The 18,019-nt window shown below is 43.4% G+C and overlaps 3 protein-coding genes across 3 annotated transcripts; 1 reads left to right on the top strand and 2 right to left on the bottom strand.

The window, feature by feature from the left end:
* Positions 1–1,029: 1,029 nt before the first annotated feature.
* mettl21e (methyltransferase like 21e) lies at positions 1,030–3,845 on the bottom strand. The gene is made up of 5 exons (XM_053422087.1): positions 3,520–3,845; positions 2,044–2,183; positions 1,844–1,961; positions 1,633–1,730; positions 1,030–1,338 (listed from the first exon to the last, which is right to left on the bottom strand). The coding sequence occupies exons 1-5, from the start codon at positions 3,566–3,568 to the stop codon at positions 1,030–1,032; spliced, it is 714 nt and encodes a 237-aa protein (XP_053278062.1). The 5' UTR covers positions 3,569–3,845.
* A 253-nt stretch (positions 3,846–4,098) lies between these two features.
* ercc5 (excision repair cross-complementation group 5) lies at positions 4,099–14,224 on the bottom strand. Its single transcript, XM_053422053.1, has 15 exons — positions 13,392–14,224; positions 12,114–12,289; positions 11,871–11,986; positions 11,625–11,744; positions 11,261–11,318; positions 10,928–11,071; positions 10,644–10,848; positions 9,420–10,358; positions 9,058–9,332; positions 8,602–8,721; positions 7,303–7,516; positions 6,785–6,929; positions 6,075–6,275; positions 5,893–5,977; positions 4,099–5,225 (listed from the first exon to the last, which is right to left on the bottom strand). The coding sequence occupies exons 1-15, from the start codon at positions 13,477–13,479 to the stop codon at positions 4,692–4,694; spliced, it is 3,420 nt and encodes a 1,139-aa protein (XP_053278028.1). The 5' UTR covers positions 13,480–14,224; the 3' UTR covers positions 4,099–4,691.
* blzf1 (basic leucine zipper nuclear factor 1) lies at positions 13,702–17,932 on the top strand. Its single transcript, XM_053422078.1, has 7 exons — positions 13,702–14,050; positions 14,309–14,386; positions 15,225–15,676; positions 15,939–16,138; positions 16,304–16,432; positions 16,677–16,911; positions 17,006–17,932. Exons 2-7 carry the CDS (start codon positions 14,365–14,367, stop codon positions 17,189–17,191), a joined length of 1,224 nt encoding a protein of 407 aa, XP_053278053.1. The 5' UTR covers positions 13,702–14,050; positions 14,309–14,364; the 3' UTR covers positions 17,192–17,932.
* Positions 17,933–18,019: the final 87 nt, after the last annotated feature.

Here is an 18,019-nt window from a genome sequence, read left to right as displayed (position 1 = left end):
TGTCTGTACCTGTTCCTCAGGTGTTTCACTTGTGTTCGCGGCCTATCTTGTTCATAGTCTCAGTGCTTCCTTTTGTTTTTGTCGGTTTGTCGTTTTTGTCTCTGTCTTGTTTCCAGTGTCTTCTTGTTACTTGTGTTTTCTACATTATTTTCAGTTTAGCCTTCTTTTCTACTTTCCAGTGTTTTTCTGTTATCTGGACTTTGTTTTTAGTAAATACGTTTATTTAATTACACGTTAAGTTTTGGATTTTTTGGGTCCACCAGCAACTCTGACAACCTATATTATGAAAACAGGGGATCTACCATTTTTTTGTCATGCAAATGGTGAGAAGAACAAAAATTCAAAAATATTATTGGAGAAAGTTTTCTCTAGTTAAATGAAAGTCATAGTGAACTACTTTTCAATTAAAAAAAACTGGTTGATTTTAATTTTTTAAATTTTTGATCACACTGATGCAAAGAATGAAAGTCCAGTATTCACTCTCTTGTGTCTCTGATTTTGGTCTCCACCAGCTCCTCTTGCAATTGGTCTGTCATGGTGCTCCACTGTGTTCAGAGCATTTTAGCAGAAAATGAAGCTAAGAGGTGAGAGTGAACAAGAACAGTTCTGTGTTTCTGGGACTGACGGCAAATAATTGTCCATATGAAGAAGCCTTCAAGTGTTTCCAGAGAAGAAGAGTTGCCGGTTTATCAACATTTACATTAAATGTAAAGCAACAGTCCTCACTAGTCATTTTGGAGTTAAATAATATTGTATTATACTGAAATGTGTCAAGTGGACAAAGGTAAATACACCAGTTATTACCTTTTTATATAATAGAATACACTATAAAAACATGGATTTCATCTTGATATCGTTAAATAAAAGTATGTCAAACTATGAGCAGCATGAAGTAAAAACATTAAGACATTTATTCAAGATATATAAAAACACATTTACATTTAGCAAGGTAACGCAGCAGTGACATAGTAACCCAGCTTAACCCTGTCAAACTCTGTCTGTTTCCTCAGTTCAGGCAGCAGCTTCTCCTCAGTCTTTGGCCCTCGTGTCCCTCCTCCTGGCCCAGAACAGTTTGATGCTCAGGCTCGGGAGGTCGTACAGCTCCTCCAGGTGGAAGCGCTGCTGGAAGCGATCCACAAAGCTGTTCTCCGGGTCCAGGCGGAAACGCATAGCCCAGAGGATCTGTGTGTTGTCCTGGCACAGGTGGTCGAAGGTGTCCATCAGCTCTTCCAGGTACGGGTGGGAGTACACCACGTCGGCCGCCAGGATGTAGTCAAAGCAGTGAGTGGCGCGGGGGAACTGCTGCTCCACCTCCTTACCCCAGAAGAGCTCAGTGACCTGGAGATTTAGGGTTGAGTAGGTCAGTAATACACCAACGTGTTCTATCCTGATTTATAAAAGTTAGTTTATTTAAAGGAAAAGTCCACCTCTACGTACTTTTAGATTTTTTTTTTATATCATCCAATTGGCCTTAGTGACACTGTAAAAATATGACAGTAGATTTTACATTATACATACAAAACACAATGCAGGATATAATGCTTATATTTTGGTTTAATAAGAAGTAACTTGTTATATATCTGTATTTATTTCACAGTTATCAAAATAGGGAACATGATAATAGAAACCCACCAGGGGGATGTATTTGCACCGGCCCTTTGTATTGTGCTGAACGTTGTACCGGAGGTTCCCCAGCACGTCTGGCAGGTCTGTGGACGTCACCTTAGCACCTGAAGAAGAAAGGCAGGGCAGCTGAGCGTTAAAGGGAATAATACAGAGACTTAAAATTGACAGACTACGTCAAAGGGATAAAGATGGTCACTGGATTGTTTTGTTTCTGTACCTAACAGGCTGGACACGATGGAGACGAGTCCGGTCCCTGCACCCAGTTCAATCACATTTTTGTCCGTCAGGTTGTGTTTGTCCTGGTTGGTCTCTAAGAAATGACACAGCACCATTGCCTGGTTGGGAGACACAAGTTTGTAACCAGGATAGCTTAAAATGAACAGAAGTAGAATAATGGGACATTAAGTTCGGGCGTACCGAGGGCCAGAGGACTGCTCCGTAGAGGTCAGTGGACTCTTTGATGCGGATCTTCAGGTCAGAGAAGACGTACCCCTCCCAGGCCTCCGAGCCAATGAGAGACGGGAGGAAATGCCGAGCCATTATGGTTTTAGCCAACTCTGCTTCCACAGGATAAAAGAATACATTTTTATTTTGAATTTTTCAAAGACCGAATTTCACAAATGACAAAAAAGACAACTAGTGGACATCGTTACATTTTCAGTCTCACTGGCCTCATATACTGGTGCACCTCAATGGTGTGAAGCTATATTTAATATCATTAGCTGCGCTTCTTTTTATGACCAGTATGAATGTTAGCAGTGACTAAAAATACCTCCAGAGCAAATACCAGCTGGATTAAAGATACTCTTTCGATCGAGTTTTAGAGACGTACATGTCTGCATGTATATACAGATTCTAATATCTTGTAAAGTCTGCTCCCATGGATCGATGACAGTTTTGAGTACTGCTGTTTCCCCGTATTTGATACATGAGATGTTTCAAGATTTTTCTCCTTGCCACATTATACTAAGAGTGACGCCGCAGAAACACACGCTGAACAATTAATTCTAAATAGATAGATAGATGGATTGATATATATGTACTAAGTAAATTACTTCTACCTCTGAATTGTCATGTTCACCATGAAATCCCAGTAGGCTCCACAGTGCTGTTTGTCAGACCTCAATTTATTTTTGCTTGATTTTATCATTTATAATTATTGAAGCTCTAAGTTCCCTTGATTGAGGACTGGATCATCCAGGTTGATCATCTTCATCAGACCCCAAAAACAAGACTTTACATGAGACACATGCACAATTATAATTCCCAGTTACACACTCGTGCAAACATGGAACCAGCTTTGCCTCCTCGTCAGTATTGGCAGATGTCTCTGTGATTTTCTTCACCACTGCACGTGACCTCAAAGAGACGCTGAAGTTCTGACAGCTTCCCATCGGGCAGACGAGTCGTTTGTTTTCATATCACATTACCGATAACACAGAATTCTCTGCTCTATAAATGAAACACATTGAGGCTCATGATGCCTCCACTGATCCAGCTGTGTTGCTCTGTAACATAATGCCAGTGTGTCAGACTCCAGCTATGAGAGCCATCAGGGTGTATGACACACAGCTCCAGTTATGTAAGACGTGTTTAGAGAAGGTCAGGGGAGCCCACAGAGCGACAATGCAGGAGATGAATGAGGTCCTGTCACTTTAAAGCTGTTGTGTTGTATAAATAACTGCTTCATTAACAAGCAGCCCCAGTCGTTTATAGGGAATTAATATTTCAACACAACCACAAATCTTTAAGTTCGGACATTATCGTCATACGAAGCAGGTTTTAAGGATTTGTCTTGAATAAAACTTTGGAAAGGTTTAAAAAAGAACAGCATACATTAATGCAACTGTAATACAAATTTGCTTTATTCTGTCCATGACTCCAATTTCGTACCTTCATTGGTCTTGGAGTCCTCTGTGGTCTTAGACTGTTGAGACTCCATGTCTGAAGAAATCCAATCAGGAAGCAGGGACAGAAAAAAGATCCAGGCCAACTGTTTCTCTCTTTCTTGTCCAAGATGAAGTCCTTTGGATTTAAGTCAAACTGGATCCAGATCTCTAGCAGGCCCTCAACCATCACCCTCTGGCGTTTTAAGTTACACACAAATACAGTGTTTCCTGACTTCTTTTCCAAGCTCCCCACATTTCTTGCGCTCTCTGGCTCGAACCCCCTCGGTGCAGCTGAGTGACTGACAGCAGCACCTGCTCCACCAGGCTGCTGAGCTGGAGCCTCACAGAGAGGAGGAGGAGTAGAGTGATTACAAGACGGATATAAAGAAAACTTTAGGGAGGAAGAAAACTAAAGTTAATACAGAATTAATGGCAAAAAAAATTCGATGCAGAACTTTATATATGTGTGTTTGTGTATGCATAAGTACAGGCTGGCTGATATACACCCTGAAAGAAATGTGTGGCCCTGAAGATCCGACAACTCACTGTGAACACATTGACAAATAATGAGTCTGAGTCAAACTGAAATCCAGTGTGGAAATATTTTAAAGCATTCCGCTTCAAATAAATTCACATCATATTATCTTCCTCTAACAGATCTACATCCAAAAACAGGTAAAAAAAATATTTTCAGTCACAGTTTACAAAGTACATTTTCTATGATATAGAAAAAAACTGAATTCATATTTGTTAATGACAGGATGCATTATCACTTTCACATCTCCATAAATTGACATCAAATACAATATCACAGGCATCATTACCTCCAACAAGGAGCTTAGGTCTCGTTTGGTTTTTTGTTTCTCAGCAAGATTATGCAAAAACTACAAGACAGATTACGATAAAACTAAGTGGAAGGTTGTGGTCGGGAAAGAATCCATCAAATTAGTGGAGATCTGGCTCAGGTGGCAGATTTCTTTAACATTGTGAGCTCGGGGTTTTTTCAACATTGATTTCTCAGAGAATATTTCATAAACCTTGACTGATGGTTATGAGGCTGTGCAACTTGGTTCTGATCCAATCAAAAATCTGGATCTGTTGAATTTTAATGTGGCTTCATCAGGGGACTGTTGGGCCTTTGCAGAGGTATATACGCTCTGAGGGCCGTTCTAGTTTTCAGTTTTTTCCTCGGATTTTCTTTCCTCTTCCCCTCCCTCTCCCTCTCGTGTTTTTCACGTTGCGACCTCGTGCGCTGTCTTCAAAGACAGATCGGGCTGTCACCATAGCGACTTGGCCAAAACCATCGCTGTCCTCGCCAGAGCTGCTGCTGCTGCTCCTGACCTTCCCAGGTGGAGTCTTAGTCGACTGAGGGACAGACTTTACTGAGATGGACTCCTGGTTGATGCTGCTCACGTCCTTGAGAGACGTATGAGGAGACTCATCTGTCACCTCTGACCACAGAAACCCTCCTCCTGCCACGGCTCTCTCCGTTTCCTTCTCTCCTCCTCCTCCTCCTTTCTTTGAATTCTTGCTTGCTTCCTTCCCTCTCTTGGATTTGATTGGGGAAGGCATCTCCTCCTCACTCTCCTCCTCTCCTTCCCCCTTCTCCTTCCTCTTCAGGCAGGTGACCGCTCTGCGGAGTCGCTGGCTGCGGATCGCCTGTTTCTCTTGTTGCTCCATTCGGAAGAAAGAGTCGATCCGCAGCTGGGTCTGAACACAAACAGCGAGAGAAAACATTTTGTAGATGAATGACGACGATGATCCATTATTTCAATCATTTAGCATTTTGCTAAACCAACAAACTTTATTAATACTAGAAGCTAGTTAGAGGTGGGTATCTTCACTAGCCTTATGATACAATTTGATTACTATTCAGCAGTAAACGATTCGATTCACAATGCTTCTAGATGCTTTTCAATGTATCACATCTACAATTTTCTATTTATATATATTATAGATACGAGCTTAAAAAGACTGATTATAGTGTTTACTGAATCAAGGTTGCCCCACCTGGCCCCCTTTAGCAGCACCACTGCACTGAGGCGAATGACTCTGCTGGTCAAGAATTGACTCTGCTCCTCTGATGTTTACTAAACATCACACTTAGAACTCATCTTTTATAAAAAACCTGCTGAATTCATATTTATGTCCCTGGATAAAGGGGCATTGCTTCTTCTGCACCAAAGGAGGAAATATACTGGGTGCGTAACTTGCAACTTGAAATCCAAACATCATGGAGTCAGTCTGGGATCCCAGGCAGAGACAGAAGACACTGAGACTAGATAAGTTCTCTAAGATGCATGGAACAATCCCAAGTGTCTTGAGAAACATTGTGCAAAAGGCTCAAAGACTCAATTTTTTGAAATTTCTCTGTTACCTGCTGCGTGTTGAGCTGCTTGATCATAGGCTGAAGAGTGTCCTCTGTTTTCCGACTGCTCCAACCAAACCGATTCAGACAGAACGTGCACTGCTGGTTCAGGAAAATTCATACAGTACATTCAATAACGTGCACACACACACACTAAAAGCTCCACCGCTCATGCAGAGGGAAAAGGATATTCTTTAATCACGTCGATCTGTGGGCGTCCCCAGCTGAAGGAGCCGTCTGAGTGGTCCACAGCGGGCTGCAGATACGCCTGAGCCACCGCCGGGTTTGGGAACCCAGGTCGCAGTTTTAGATCCCTCAACTTCTTCTTCACCTTTGTGTCCCGCGGATTAGCCGCCAGGCGCTTTTTCTCCTGAGCCTCTGACCACCACTCACTAGAGGGAGGACACGATAACGGAGTCTTAGAAGATGGATTCAAATAAGACATCACTTCATCCAATCTAATTATTGTGCTGTACAAAACACGTGTTTTAGGATTAAAATCACATTTACTGTTCATATTAAGTTACAGAAGAACTGGAACTTATCGTGGTCATCATATTTGCCTGTATTTGACAGACAGTATGAAGAGACTGAAGGGATTAAATGTGAAAGACTTACGAGTTTGGGAACACTTTACTTTCAGTCCCTCTATTATCAGTATACAAATGTTAGTAAATGTTTATCATAGACAATTGAGTCATTGTAAGCAGATGAAAGAAATTTGTATTGAGTAGAGGAAGAGTTTATTGTGTTTATATGTTTCTATGTTCATTGTATGCACCAATTACCAGAGCAAATTACTGGTAGGTGTAAACCTACTTGGCAATAAATACTTTCTGATTCTGATTCAGATTTATTCAAAATCCTCTCCCCTCTACCGGGCCTTGACACGAACACGCACCTGAACTGTGTTAGCGGATCCAACCCCGGTCCTGGGAACTCATTCAGTATCTCCATGCCGGTCACGTACCCGACCCCCGGCACGCCCTCTGTGTAGTCACTCCCAAGTAGGTACGCCAGGTTTATCAGCTTGGTCCGGTCCAGACCTGAGAGAGAGAGAGAGAGAGAGAGTGAGGAGGAGAGCGAGCTGTGGGCATTCTGTCCTCAATCTGTTGACAGCCTTGTCAGTCAGCACCAGCATTAACACCTGACCCTGATATGTCCTATATTAGCGTATCAGATTCCTGCAGTGATGTTATCTTGACACTGTTTCAACACATTACTCTCCCATTTCAGCAGGCCACAGAAAAGCTAAATGAACTCATGTGATTGAGACTAACGACTGACATGAATTGACATATTCACATTTCAACATTTCAAAGACATTTCATGGAGATTCTGCAGAAACAAAAACTTTTATTAGCAACATAGTAAAAAAGGAAAATAGGAATAAGTTGGCAATTGATAGCGAGCACTGACCCAGTTGGTTCTGCAGATCACTGCACTGGTAATGTTCCACGTATTTGCTCTGGCTGAAGAAGTTTTTGTACACGTGCCGCCCTCCGAAAAGCCACACATCAGAGTCGTCCGTGATGGTCCCGTGAGTGTGTTCGGCGCGGTCGAGCTGTGCACACTGAGCCTCGGCCTCCATCGGCGCCACCAGGAAGGGCACGCCGAACAGTCGCAGCAGCTCCTGGTTTCAAACAGGAAACAGTCACTTCTTGTTAAAAACAACAACAACAAAAAAATAATAAACAGCTACACTTAACATGTCAAAGAGTTCAGTTTGTCTATTTGTAAAATCTGAGGTTATGGTCATAATCACCTCTGTCAAGTTGGATGCGTTTCCCCCCTGTATTGATTGACACTTCCTTTTGCATGGTTTTCATATGCCAAAAGAACTGAATGGAATTCCACGAAACTTGGTGGAAGGATAAACCATTGGTCAAGAAAGAACCCATTACAATTTTGAGTGGATCCAGACAAAGGAGTGGATTCAGCGTTTTTGATAAACAGGGCTTTTTATATATTTATTTTACTCCAATTTCCCAGGGTGTAGTTAATGGATCTTGTTAAAAAAACATCAGAGACATTTAGGGAACTGATATCTATGAGTGTAGCTTGATTGAATTTAAAAGGACTGATGGTCATTGGCGGAGACATGTGAAGCTTATTCTTTTAAACATTGTTCTAATTTCCAGATGACACAGACACTACTTTCCATGATGTTAAAACTAGGATTGTCAATCGAAAAATTTACAGCAGCAAATTTCAGGTGGTTTTTAGTATTTTGAAAAAAAAAAAGAAGCTTTCCTCTCATCAGGCAGCGAAGATTACGTCGCCTGAAGTAAGCTAAGAAATCCCGCTGCTCTTAACAGCTTGACATTGACATCTCACCAGCAATGGTTGGTGATAAAGATTAGGTTTCTTATTAGTGGTAATTTTATAAGGGAGAAAATACTGACAGCCTGTGAAATTCAAGTGTGTGGGTGAGTGACACACACAGACAGCACAGTATGTGAGGTAAAACTGTATGTGAAGTAATGCGTGAAGGCTCTGGGAATGTTTGGCAGAGGCCCCATAAAGAAATGTATCCCCCAGTTGCTCCCACACCTGCTCTGGGTTGTCTTTTCTCAGTGCAGTGACAGAATGTATTCACGACAAGTTCAGTTTAGTCTTACAATCATAATACTGTTTACTTTAGGATGGATATCCGTCTATAGACCGTCTGTGTGTGTCGGTCAAAACTGATCTTTTGGTTGACATCCTGTGGTTTACCTGGCTCTCCAGGTACATCTGTCCGGTGACCGTGCTCGCCATCCTCTCCTGCTGCTGTTTCTGCTCCCTCAGGCTGTTCTGCTCCACCTGCAGAGAGCTCTCCAGAGCCTCCAGCTCATCCTGCGACACAACACACAACACAAAACACACAACACAAACAACACACACACGTTAGCATTATACACATGAATCTGATGAGCAGCAGGAAACACTTCAAACACATCCCTTAAAATCCATCAGCAGCTTCTATACATCAGCTGATAAATAACAAGGAACTAAAGAACATCTATGTCAGAGATATATTTGAGGTAATGTTGGTATTTTGCCATTAGATAGAATAGCTGATCCTTTCAAATCTCTTATCAAAGTCTTGAATATCTGAACAGATAATTAAGACTGCAACTGACAATTATCTGTTGCAGAGTTTCTGATTATGAATATGACAGAAATACCAACCATATCCAAGTGATCCCATTCGTTGATGGCTGGATTTGAGCTGGCCTCTGTTTCTTTCTGCTCGTCTTCTTCATCCTGTCTCTGTTTGTCCTCGTCTGATCTCAGAGCAGCAGCTTGAGCCTCTGTCGAACTTTCCTCTGGTTCCTCTGGTTCCTCTTTCTTCTTGGTCTCATCTTCCTCGATCTCAGCCGGACGCTCCATCTCTCGAATTTCCACAATCGAATCATCCTCATCCTCCTCTTTAAATTCTTCTTCTGAGACCTCCATGAAGCTCTCTGAGAAAAAACACAGAACACGGCACTTTTACATTTTTTTTATTTTTCTAAGAAATGATGATCGAGTCTGATCTTACTGATTCTTACCTTCTGACTCGCTCTCCTCGCCGCCCTCTGACTTCACATCATCTTCATCCCTCTCCTCCAGAGTCTCAGCAGACACGTTTCTTCTCTGCTCTGACAGGACAGGCGGAGTCTCTGCACTCTGAGGTTTTCCACTCCTCTGAGCAGAAAGATGGATGGATGATGTGTTTTGACTGGAAGCAGCAGCCACGTGTGGTTGAACCAAATCATCCTTCTTTTCTATCTGCCCTCCACTTCCTGCTGTCACATCCTCTTTCACCTCTCCGTCCTTTATCTCCTCTCCTGACCTCATCTCTTTCCTGTAAGGTTGTGGCAGCACTGCAGTGTGAAGTGCTTTATTACGCTGACCAATCACGTCCTCCATCTCGTCTTCAGAACTACTAACTAACAAGCTGTTGATCACATGTGGACTTCTGCCTGTTGTGTTCTCCCTAGAGTCAGTGCTAGTTAATAAGCACTTTGCATCATGGGGTTCTGTCTCTTCCTCTGAGCTGATAAGCACCACTTGTGGCACAGGAGGATGAATATCCGTCTGCAGGTGGACGGATACGTTTCTCTGATCAGCTCCACTGTCTTCCTCCTCAACCAGAACTTTTTGGATTGCCATCAGAGTACGTGGAGACACGCTGCCATCCTTCTTCCCCCGTCCCACCGTCTCCTCATCTGAGCTGTCGTTCATTGCGGCCTGGATCGCCTCCAGTGTGCGAGGGGAGGGTGGCGATGTGTCCCCCTGAGCTGGTTCTGATGCTGAGCGTTTGAAGTCTTCTTTGGAGGGACTCGGCTTGTCCTCCTCTCCCTCACCAACAGGACGCCACAGAGGCTCAGGTCGGTCGGCTGCTCGTGTTCTGCAGCCTGTCAGGGAGCTGCCAGCCCAGGGTGCAGTGGCCGGTTGGCTCTCAGGGGCAGGTTTACTCTCTGTGGCAGTTTTACTCTTTTTGGAGCCTGAGTAGGAGATGTGTAGTGGTGTGTTAAATACATTAACACTCTCTTTAACCAAAGGAACTCTCACTTTGCATAATCCTTCTAACAGTCAGACAAACAGCAATGAAAATTAAAAACCTTGACGCTAATTATTTGTGAGTTTTGTTGTTCATGAACATTCCTGTAAAGATACAGTTGTGAACAGTGACTATATATAAATGTTTTTTTGATTAACATTATACACAATTTCCCTTGAAACACTGAAAAAACTGTTATGGTCCTTTATGAGACTGCACACATCATCACCTTTAATGAGGATATAGTGGGAATTGTCTTCTGAAACCAGTCGACGTGCCTCCACGCTGTGACTCTGCCCGTCCTGTTGGCAGAGCTGTGGAGCGCTGCCGGCGCTCCGCTCGCTCATCTCTTTCTCCACTCCCTCCAGACGCTGGTTCAGCTTGTTCCTCTGCAGCAGGCCGGACAACTGGTACTGGGAAAAGTCACCTGAAAGCTGAGGGGGAGGGAAGAGATGGCCGTGTTGAGAGGAGTAGACGGCTGAGCGGGTGAGATGAGCTGAGAGAGAAGGTTACCTCTGGAGGTTGCTCGTACAGGGTGCGGCGGCGTTTGGAAAACTCCTTCATGTCTTTGAGGATCTCGTGTTTCATCTCAGGAGGCAGGCAGGCAAACTCCTCTGAGTTGATGTCCACTGAGTTGGGGTCTCCGTGCCGCTCGCCCTAGAACAAAGTGAGCAGCTTGAAAATAAGTGAACGCAACGTAAACGTGTCAACGCAAATACAATTAATACAAAACACCATCAACATTATATTGTTTCCTCCAGCTCAAACACAAAGGATTTAAAGTATAAGTATTTGGTGATACTGCTACACAATATGATGTACTTGTGTATAATGTGATACATTTACCTGATACATGTGATAACTGTCATTCCCCTCCAACTCTTTATCTTCCTCCTCATCTGAGCTGCAGGGGAAGGAGAGAAAACACTGATAAGGATTACATTACCAGTATAACAAGTGCAATAACTAATAAGGAATAAGGCTGTGTTTTGATGAGAGCATCTTTTGCCAGTATTTTTCATCAGTGTGCTCTGTTTGTGAAAAGAGGACCTGAAATGGAAATATGTTAAAGTACAGAAATTAAAAAAAGAAAAATCATAATATTTATCCAGTTGTTTTTGTCTCTTTCCTATTTGATAATTGGATGTCTGTTTAACTTTGCAGATATTATTTCTTGCCACTTTATCCACAATAGCATGTGAATCGTAACCTTTGCCTGGCCTCTGATCCACTTTCGTCCTTCTCCTCTGCTGGTGGCAGGGCTGGAAGAACATACATGTTGTCCACCTCAGGTCTCTTCACAGTGGAGAGGCTGGGGAGAGGATCCTGACTGTGGCAGGGGGGGGGAACACAGAAGATGGTTCAGACAAAACCAATGGATTACAATGATGTTTCTGTAGAAGGACGTTGTGTTTTCTTCGCCATCCCTCCACCTGTGCACGTCACCGTCCCTCACCTGCGGTCTCCAAGGGCAGCTTTGATAGCTTGTCTCTTGAGGAACGTCTTGAGCAGTTTCTCATTGGTCTGTTTGGACTCTCGGTTCAACTCCTCCTTCCTCTGCCTCCTCAGAGCCTGCAGGAGAACCACAGTCAAACACGGATCTAGCTACAGAACAGGTGGGAATAGCAGGAAAAGCCTAAACTGCTGTTTGTGATAACATGGAGTGTTTGCGTGGTTCCACAGAAATCACTTGACCTACCAGAGTCTGCCTCTTCAGCAGTGGTGCGTCCCCGTCAAACACAAAGACTGGCCGGATGCGAAAGAAGAGCAGCTTGCAGACCCGGTGGAAGAGAGTGAGGAGGTGGGCGTTCTGGACGCTGTTGCCGTCCCGGTCCCTCACCCCCTTCACGGCCTGGTTCAGCCATATGCTGATGTCTGGAGGTGTCTGATTAAGGTCAATGCTAAGTCTTACTAGAAGACAGTCAGATACAACATTATATCTGACGGAGAGACATCAGGCAGTGGTAGTGTCACTTTTAATTGTAATGTTTTTGTGAGGGCTGACTTAGGGATTATCAATATATTACTCTTTGTCATTGAATAAAGAGTGATTTAGGTCTACTTTGTTCATTTGGTTTCATTTAATATGGACTGTCTTATTTTGGGGTGTCTCTAGAGAACTGGAGGAAGGTACATAGGAGGACTTTCCCCTTCTTTGAGAAAAGTAGACACTGGTTTGGTGAGTTGAGCCAAGGTTTAGATATATTTGTCCAATAGAGCAGCTCCATATCAAGACGGTATGTTGCCACTGCGAAGTGGAGAGAGTATCAAACTCCTTTTTGCAAGGACAGCTCAGATCGCTATTACATTTTTATCAAATGACACTACCAATGTCTTTTAAACACCCGTCTGAGCTGCCAATATTAGTGGCAATCAGGAATTTTCAATGGCTTAAAGGCTCAGTGTGTAGAATTTAATGACATCTAGTGGGGAAGTTGCACATTACAGCTGAATTCTCCTCACCTCACCCTCCCCTTCTGAACATGAAAGAGAACCTGTGGTCGTCTTCAGTTGTCATAAAAACTCAAAAGGTGTTTGGGTTATCCAGTTTGAACTACTGAAAAAACATGGCGGCCTCCGTAGATGTAAATATAAAGTATTTAAATATAAAATGCTCATTCTATGGTGAGGAACACAACAATCGCACTAATGAAACCATACAGGGGTAATATTAGATTCAATTTCTACCTTTTCACCTACATTTTACACATGTACTGATCTTACTATGAAAGCTCATATGGAATGTGTTAATTTTACATACATGTTTTAATGGAGAATAATTCACGTTTTTTTAAGCAGCTTTCGTGTAATGTGATCAAATGAGTCCAAATCAACACCAGAAAATAATTTAATATTTCATCTAATTCATACTGGATCAAGTGTTTCTTACATTTAAAAGTAAGTATTAGGATGAAAATGAATGAGTTTTGTTTCCCTGTGACTCACACACAGACAGAGCATCCGCAGGGGAGGATACCGACAGCGAGGATCTTCCCCTCCAGGGTCTCCGGGTTGATGGGTTTCCCTGAGCTCTCCAGCAGCCTCCACAGTCCGTGCACCCCCATGACGACACCCACCCGAAGCTATGTGGATTTCAAAACTCTGACATTAACCGACCGGATTCAGGCGATCAGAGGGTTTTCAACAACTTCACAGCGTTTGTTGTAACAGTATTTATGTCCGTAGAGCAAATATTCAACAAGACTCAAACGTTCCGCCTTATTCCCTTCGGGTCCCATTCCACGGTTACACCAGCAGGCTACAGGCAGCATCCGCTCACTGGTCTCGGGTCAGTTTCAACATTTGGTTTCCGGCGGTGGACTGTGATGAGAAAGAAGTAAAGACTGATGACAGATCAGTTGTCTAATGTTGGCTGGGTTTCGATCAAATATACTTGTTGTCGTTATCGATCAAATTTGAACTTGTATTTAAGCTATAAATTAAGTTCTGATGGATGTTATGATCTGAACACGGGGCTTCTTCCCCCCCTAAGAGACGAAAGCTCCGGTTCCTAAACAGGAAGTTCCTCCACACAGCCTCCATTCTCCAGATGCCAACAGTATCCGGTGGCAAAACAAACCAGTTTTTCTGCGGCTCACGGCGATTTAAACGACGGACTGTGATCCATCTTTACAGGTATGGCTTCTAACAAGCTGTCTGAATCCTCACTCACGTGCACCAGCCGCCCCGGGGGCGTCCACGTGTGTTAGGACTCAGACAAACCGCGGCTTGGGATGGGAAACTTTATGTTTACGTTAGCAAGTTAGCTTTCAAGCTAGCTGCAGTGGAGCGTGATCACACCGCAGCGGATCAACCCGGACCTTTGACCGGCGGCTTTCACTGATCGCTGTTGTAAACATTAACAACTGAACGTGTCTCTGTGTTTCATCACAGGAAGAAGAGTCCGCGGGGTTTCTCCTGAACTACAGACATCTTGTCTCTCCTCCACCATGGCCGCTGCAGTTGTGAGAGGTACCCATTGTTTCCCATTTTCTCCTCATTTCCCATTCCACTCACGAGTCTTTTCATCTTTCCCCTGATTTAGACGTATGTCTCCATATTGTCTCTCTTTACTCTTAATCAAATCACATACAGAGATGGAAAGATACTTTATTGATCCAGATGGAAATGTGGGCATTGAGTATCACACAACACAGTCAAACACAAGAGCATCAGAATGACAAAAGGTCAAAATGAGTCGAGAATAACTTCACTGCAGTGAGAAACTGACTGATCAAGAAATGAACTATGAAATTGATCGATAATAACACAATTGTTACTTAGAAATGGCTGTAGACCAATTACAACTGTAAAATCATCTTTTTTTGGATCAGATTTTGTGACTTGTTTTTGATATTCAGTTTCAGTGCTGACATCAAAAAAATAAATGCTGTGCTTACCCCCACTTTAGGGGGGTTATACTTTTTGTTTCATTTAACAAAGGAAGTCTTAATCCTCCATTTCTTTATGTTGTCAGCCATATAAGACAAATACGATATCGTGTGAAACAGACGTACAAGAAAGTGTTAAGATTTAATGCCCAGTTCTATATATATAGAGGGACTGTGGTGGCAATGCCTTGGCATCTGTTTGACACCTTGTAGTTCTGGTTTGTGTGAAGAAGGAGTGGTCAGGATTACCACTGCACAATATGTGACACAGGAATCCCCTCAAATATGCACAACTGGATCCCATTTAATCCTTTGAATGTTACAGGAATGTTCACATGTAGATCTAGAGCATTCCACTTGTAAGTGGACCCCTCATGATACATTTAAGAGTAAACATGGCCTTATTTTATTTCATCCAGGTGCTGCCAGGGTGCCTGTCCGAGGCGCTGGCGATGGCATGGAAACTGAGAAACCACCGGCCATCCTGGAGTTAAAAACGGATACGCTGCTACCAGGACCAACTGATGTTCCCCTTCTGAGGGTGGCCAGCCCAAAGCACAGCCCGAAATCTGCCCACCCAGCTGCACCCCAGCCTCTCGGCGTGCTCCATCTGGGCAAGGTTAGTCGAGAGGCCTGCACAGAGGTGGAGGCTGTGAGAATCATCGTACCACGTTCTGCTATAAGCCGGAGCAGTCGCACAGGACCTGCTGAGGATAAAGGGGGCCCCGGGCAACCGGCTGAGGACAGGGGCTCTCCCCCGCCTCCACTGGTGGAGGACTGGAGAGGACAGATGGAGAAGCTGCAGAACTCTGAGCGCAGGCTGCTGCAGGACAAGGAAGGGCTTTGCAATCAGCTCCGTGTGCAGACAGAGGTAAGGCTCCAATGAAACAGTTTAATTTAATGTGGATATGAGACAAAGTGGGGTCTGAACAGCCAGGTTGGTTGTTGTTTCACATCTCAAAGCATGCAGCGGTAAGTATAGAAGCGTACAGCCCAGTCAGTGCAGGGTTATCATGCTCTCCTCAACAAGATAAACCCACTGTGTTTTTGTTTATCTTTTCAGTGAACAAGTGCCTTAAATGATTATAAAAGAAATAGTACATTTCCTCATGTTGTTTTTTTTCCCCTTCCAGGTGAATCGTGAGCTAAAGAGACTTCTGGTGGCGTCGGTGGGCGATGACCTTCAGTACCATTTTGAGCGGCTGTCGCGGGAGAAGAACCAGTTGATTCTGGAGAACGAAGCTCTAGGCCGGAGTCTGTCTCACACTGCAGAGCAGCTGGAGCGAATGAGTATTCAGTGTGACGTTTGGAGGAGCAAGTTCCTGGCCAGCAGGTATGGAAGAAATGAAAGTTATCGTGGTACAAATAGAAACGGTTAAAGATGGATGATTATTTCTATAGCTGAAGGACAACTAATTAATAAAGATCTGAGGTACTGTTAAGTGTTAAGATAAATAGTTATGCTGAATTAACACTTGAATCAATGTTGCCTCTTCAGAGTCATGGCAGACGAGCTGACGAATGCCAGAGCTTCTATGCAGAGACAAACCCGAGAGGCACAAGGAGCCATTCAGGATCTTCTGTTGGAGAGAGAAGAGTTCTCTGGGGACATGGTTCTCGCTCACAGGTAACCTAACCACTGACCCATAACAGGTTGAGGAAATTCTTTGTTATAATAGAATCGCAACTTAAAATAAAAAAAATGTAGGGAAATCTGTATGAATATTACATTCAAGAAACGGACACGACTAATCTATGTATGTGAGCAAAACCTCAGCAGCACTTTATTTCAGAATGATACTGTGCCTGTGAGGTTTAAATAAAGCACCAGAGGTGAAGGAGTCTAATGATGAGTTATCTTCTGTGGTCAGATCTCTGGAGCAGCTCCTGGTGTCTCTGCAGTGGGGCCGACAGCAGACCTACTACCCCAGTGCACAGCCTCTCAGCACAAGAGAGCTGGCAGCAGCCAATCACAAGCTAGCAGACGCCATCAACTCCCACCTACTGGGTAACACCAGTAACAGCGGCAGCAGCACTGTGGTGAAGAGCAGCAGCGCAACAGCCGAGCAGCTGTGCAGCACGCCGGCCGAGAAGATGGCAGAGAAGGTATCGAATCCTTATCCTTGTAAAACTCTGACCACTTTCTAACGTAAGTTGTAAAACCCAAAGGTTCACAAATGTGCTCTCTCCTCTGTCTAAGGTGCTGAAGATTTTAGATCCAATTTCGTGCCCGGAAAGCCAGACTGAACCTCAACTGATGGACTCCACCCCATCACCCTTCCTCACCAATAAGAAGAGCATCGGCAGGTTTCACCCGTACACCCGCTATGAGAACATCACCTTCAACTGCTGCGAGCGCTGCTCAGGAGACATCCTGGTGCTGTAGAGGCCGAAGAGCGACAACACGACCTGACGCCAGCCCAGCATCAGAACTTATATCGAATGGTCTGGACAGGAATGGACGTCGGTGGAACACGCTGCTTTTTTGTTGAGTGACATGAAAAGATGGCGGCTTTTTGCATCTTTGGCTGTTCCACCCATTTGAGTTCATATCAGCAGATAGTTGTATTTATCAAACTTTAGAGAATGGTTTTAAATTTGATCAACCTGATGTTTATTTAGTTCTCTTTGAGAAAATTATTTTGTTTTGCACATGTTGATTGCATTTCAGAGCCTGGTCTAAACCATGGAAAGTGTTATTTATTTCTGGAATGTGAGATCAAGATGAGTCTGTGTTACATGGTGAACAGACGCCTTTTAGCTTCCTCTGACTTTCCTCATGTTATGTTCTCAAGTCAGTTTGCACACCACAGAGCAAATGACAAGACATGCAGAAGAAGTGTGAGTCTGTTCTGAAAAGGAAAGTATTACATACACTGTGACTGTGCAACAGGTTCACCTCAGTTCCTCTGTATGATGGTGCTGTCATATTTCAACAACATTGTATTTATGAATTTTGAGTATTGAATGCTGTAAAGTATTCACAAGACATTCAACACTTTGGATGTTTATCAAGGGGTCGACAGATTTATTGAGCAGCAGCATCTTTTAAAAAAGGTCTTATATTTTCCAATGCAGTTTGAATGAGAACTTTAAAGCAACAAAGTTCTGATATTTTTCCAGATATTTGATTGAATCGTGTTATATTCATCTGGGGGATGTTTTTATTATTTATTATATAAAAAAACAAAACAGGATACAACAATGAAATGAC

This window comes from Pleuronectes platessa, chromosome 1, assembly GCF_947347685.1.
Source record: "Pleuronectes platessa chromosome 1, fPlePla1.1, whole genome shotgun sequence".
NCBI lineage: Eukaryota > Metazoa > Chordata > Actinopteri > Pleuronectiformes > Pleuronectidae > Pleuronectes > Pleuronectes platessa.
This window is presented reverse-complemented; position numbering and strand designations above follow the sequence as displayed.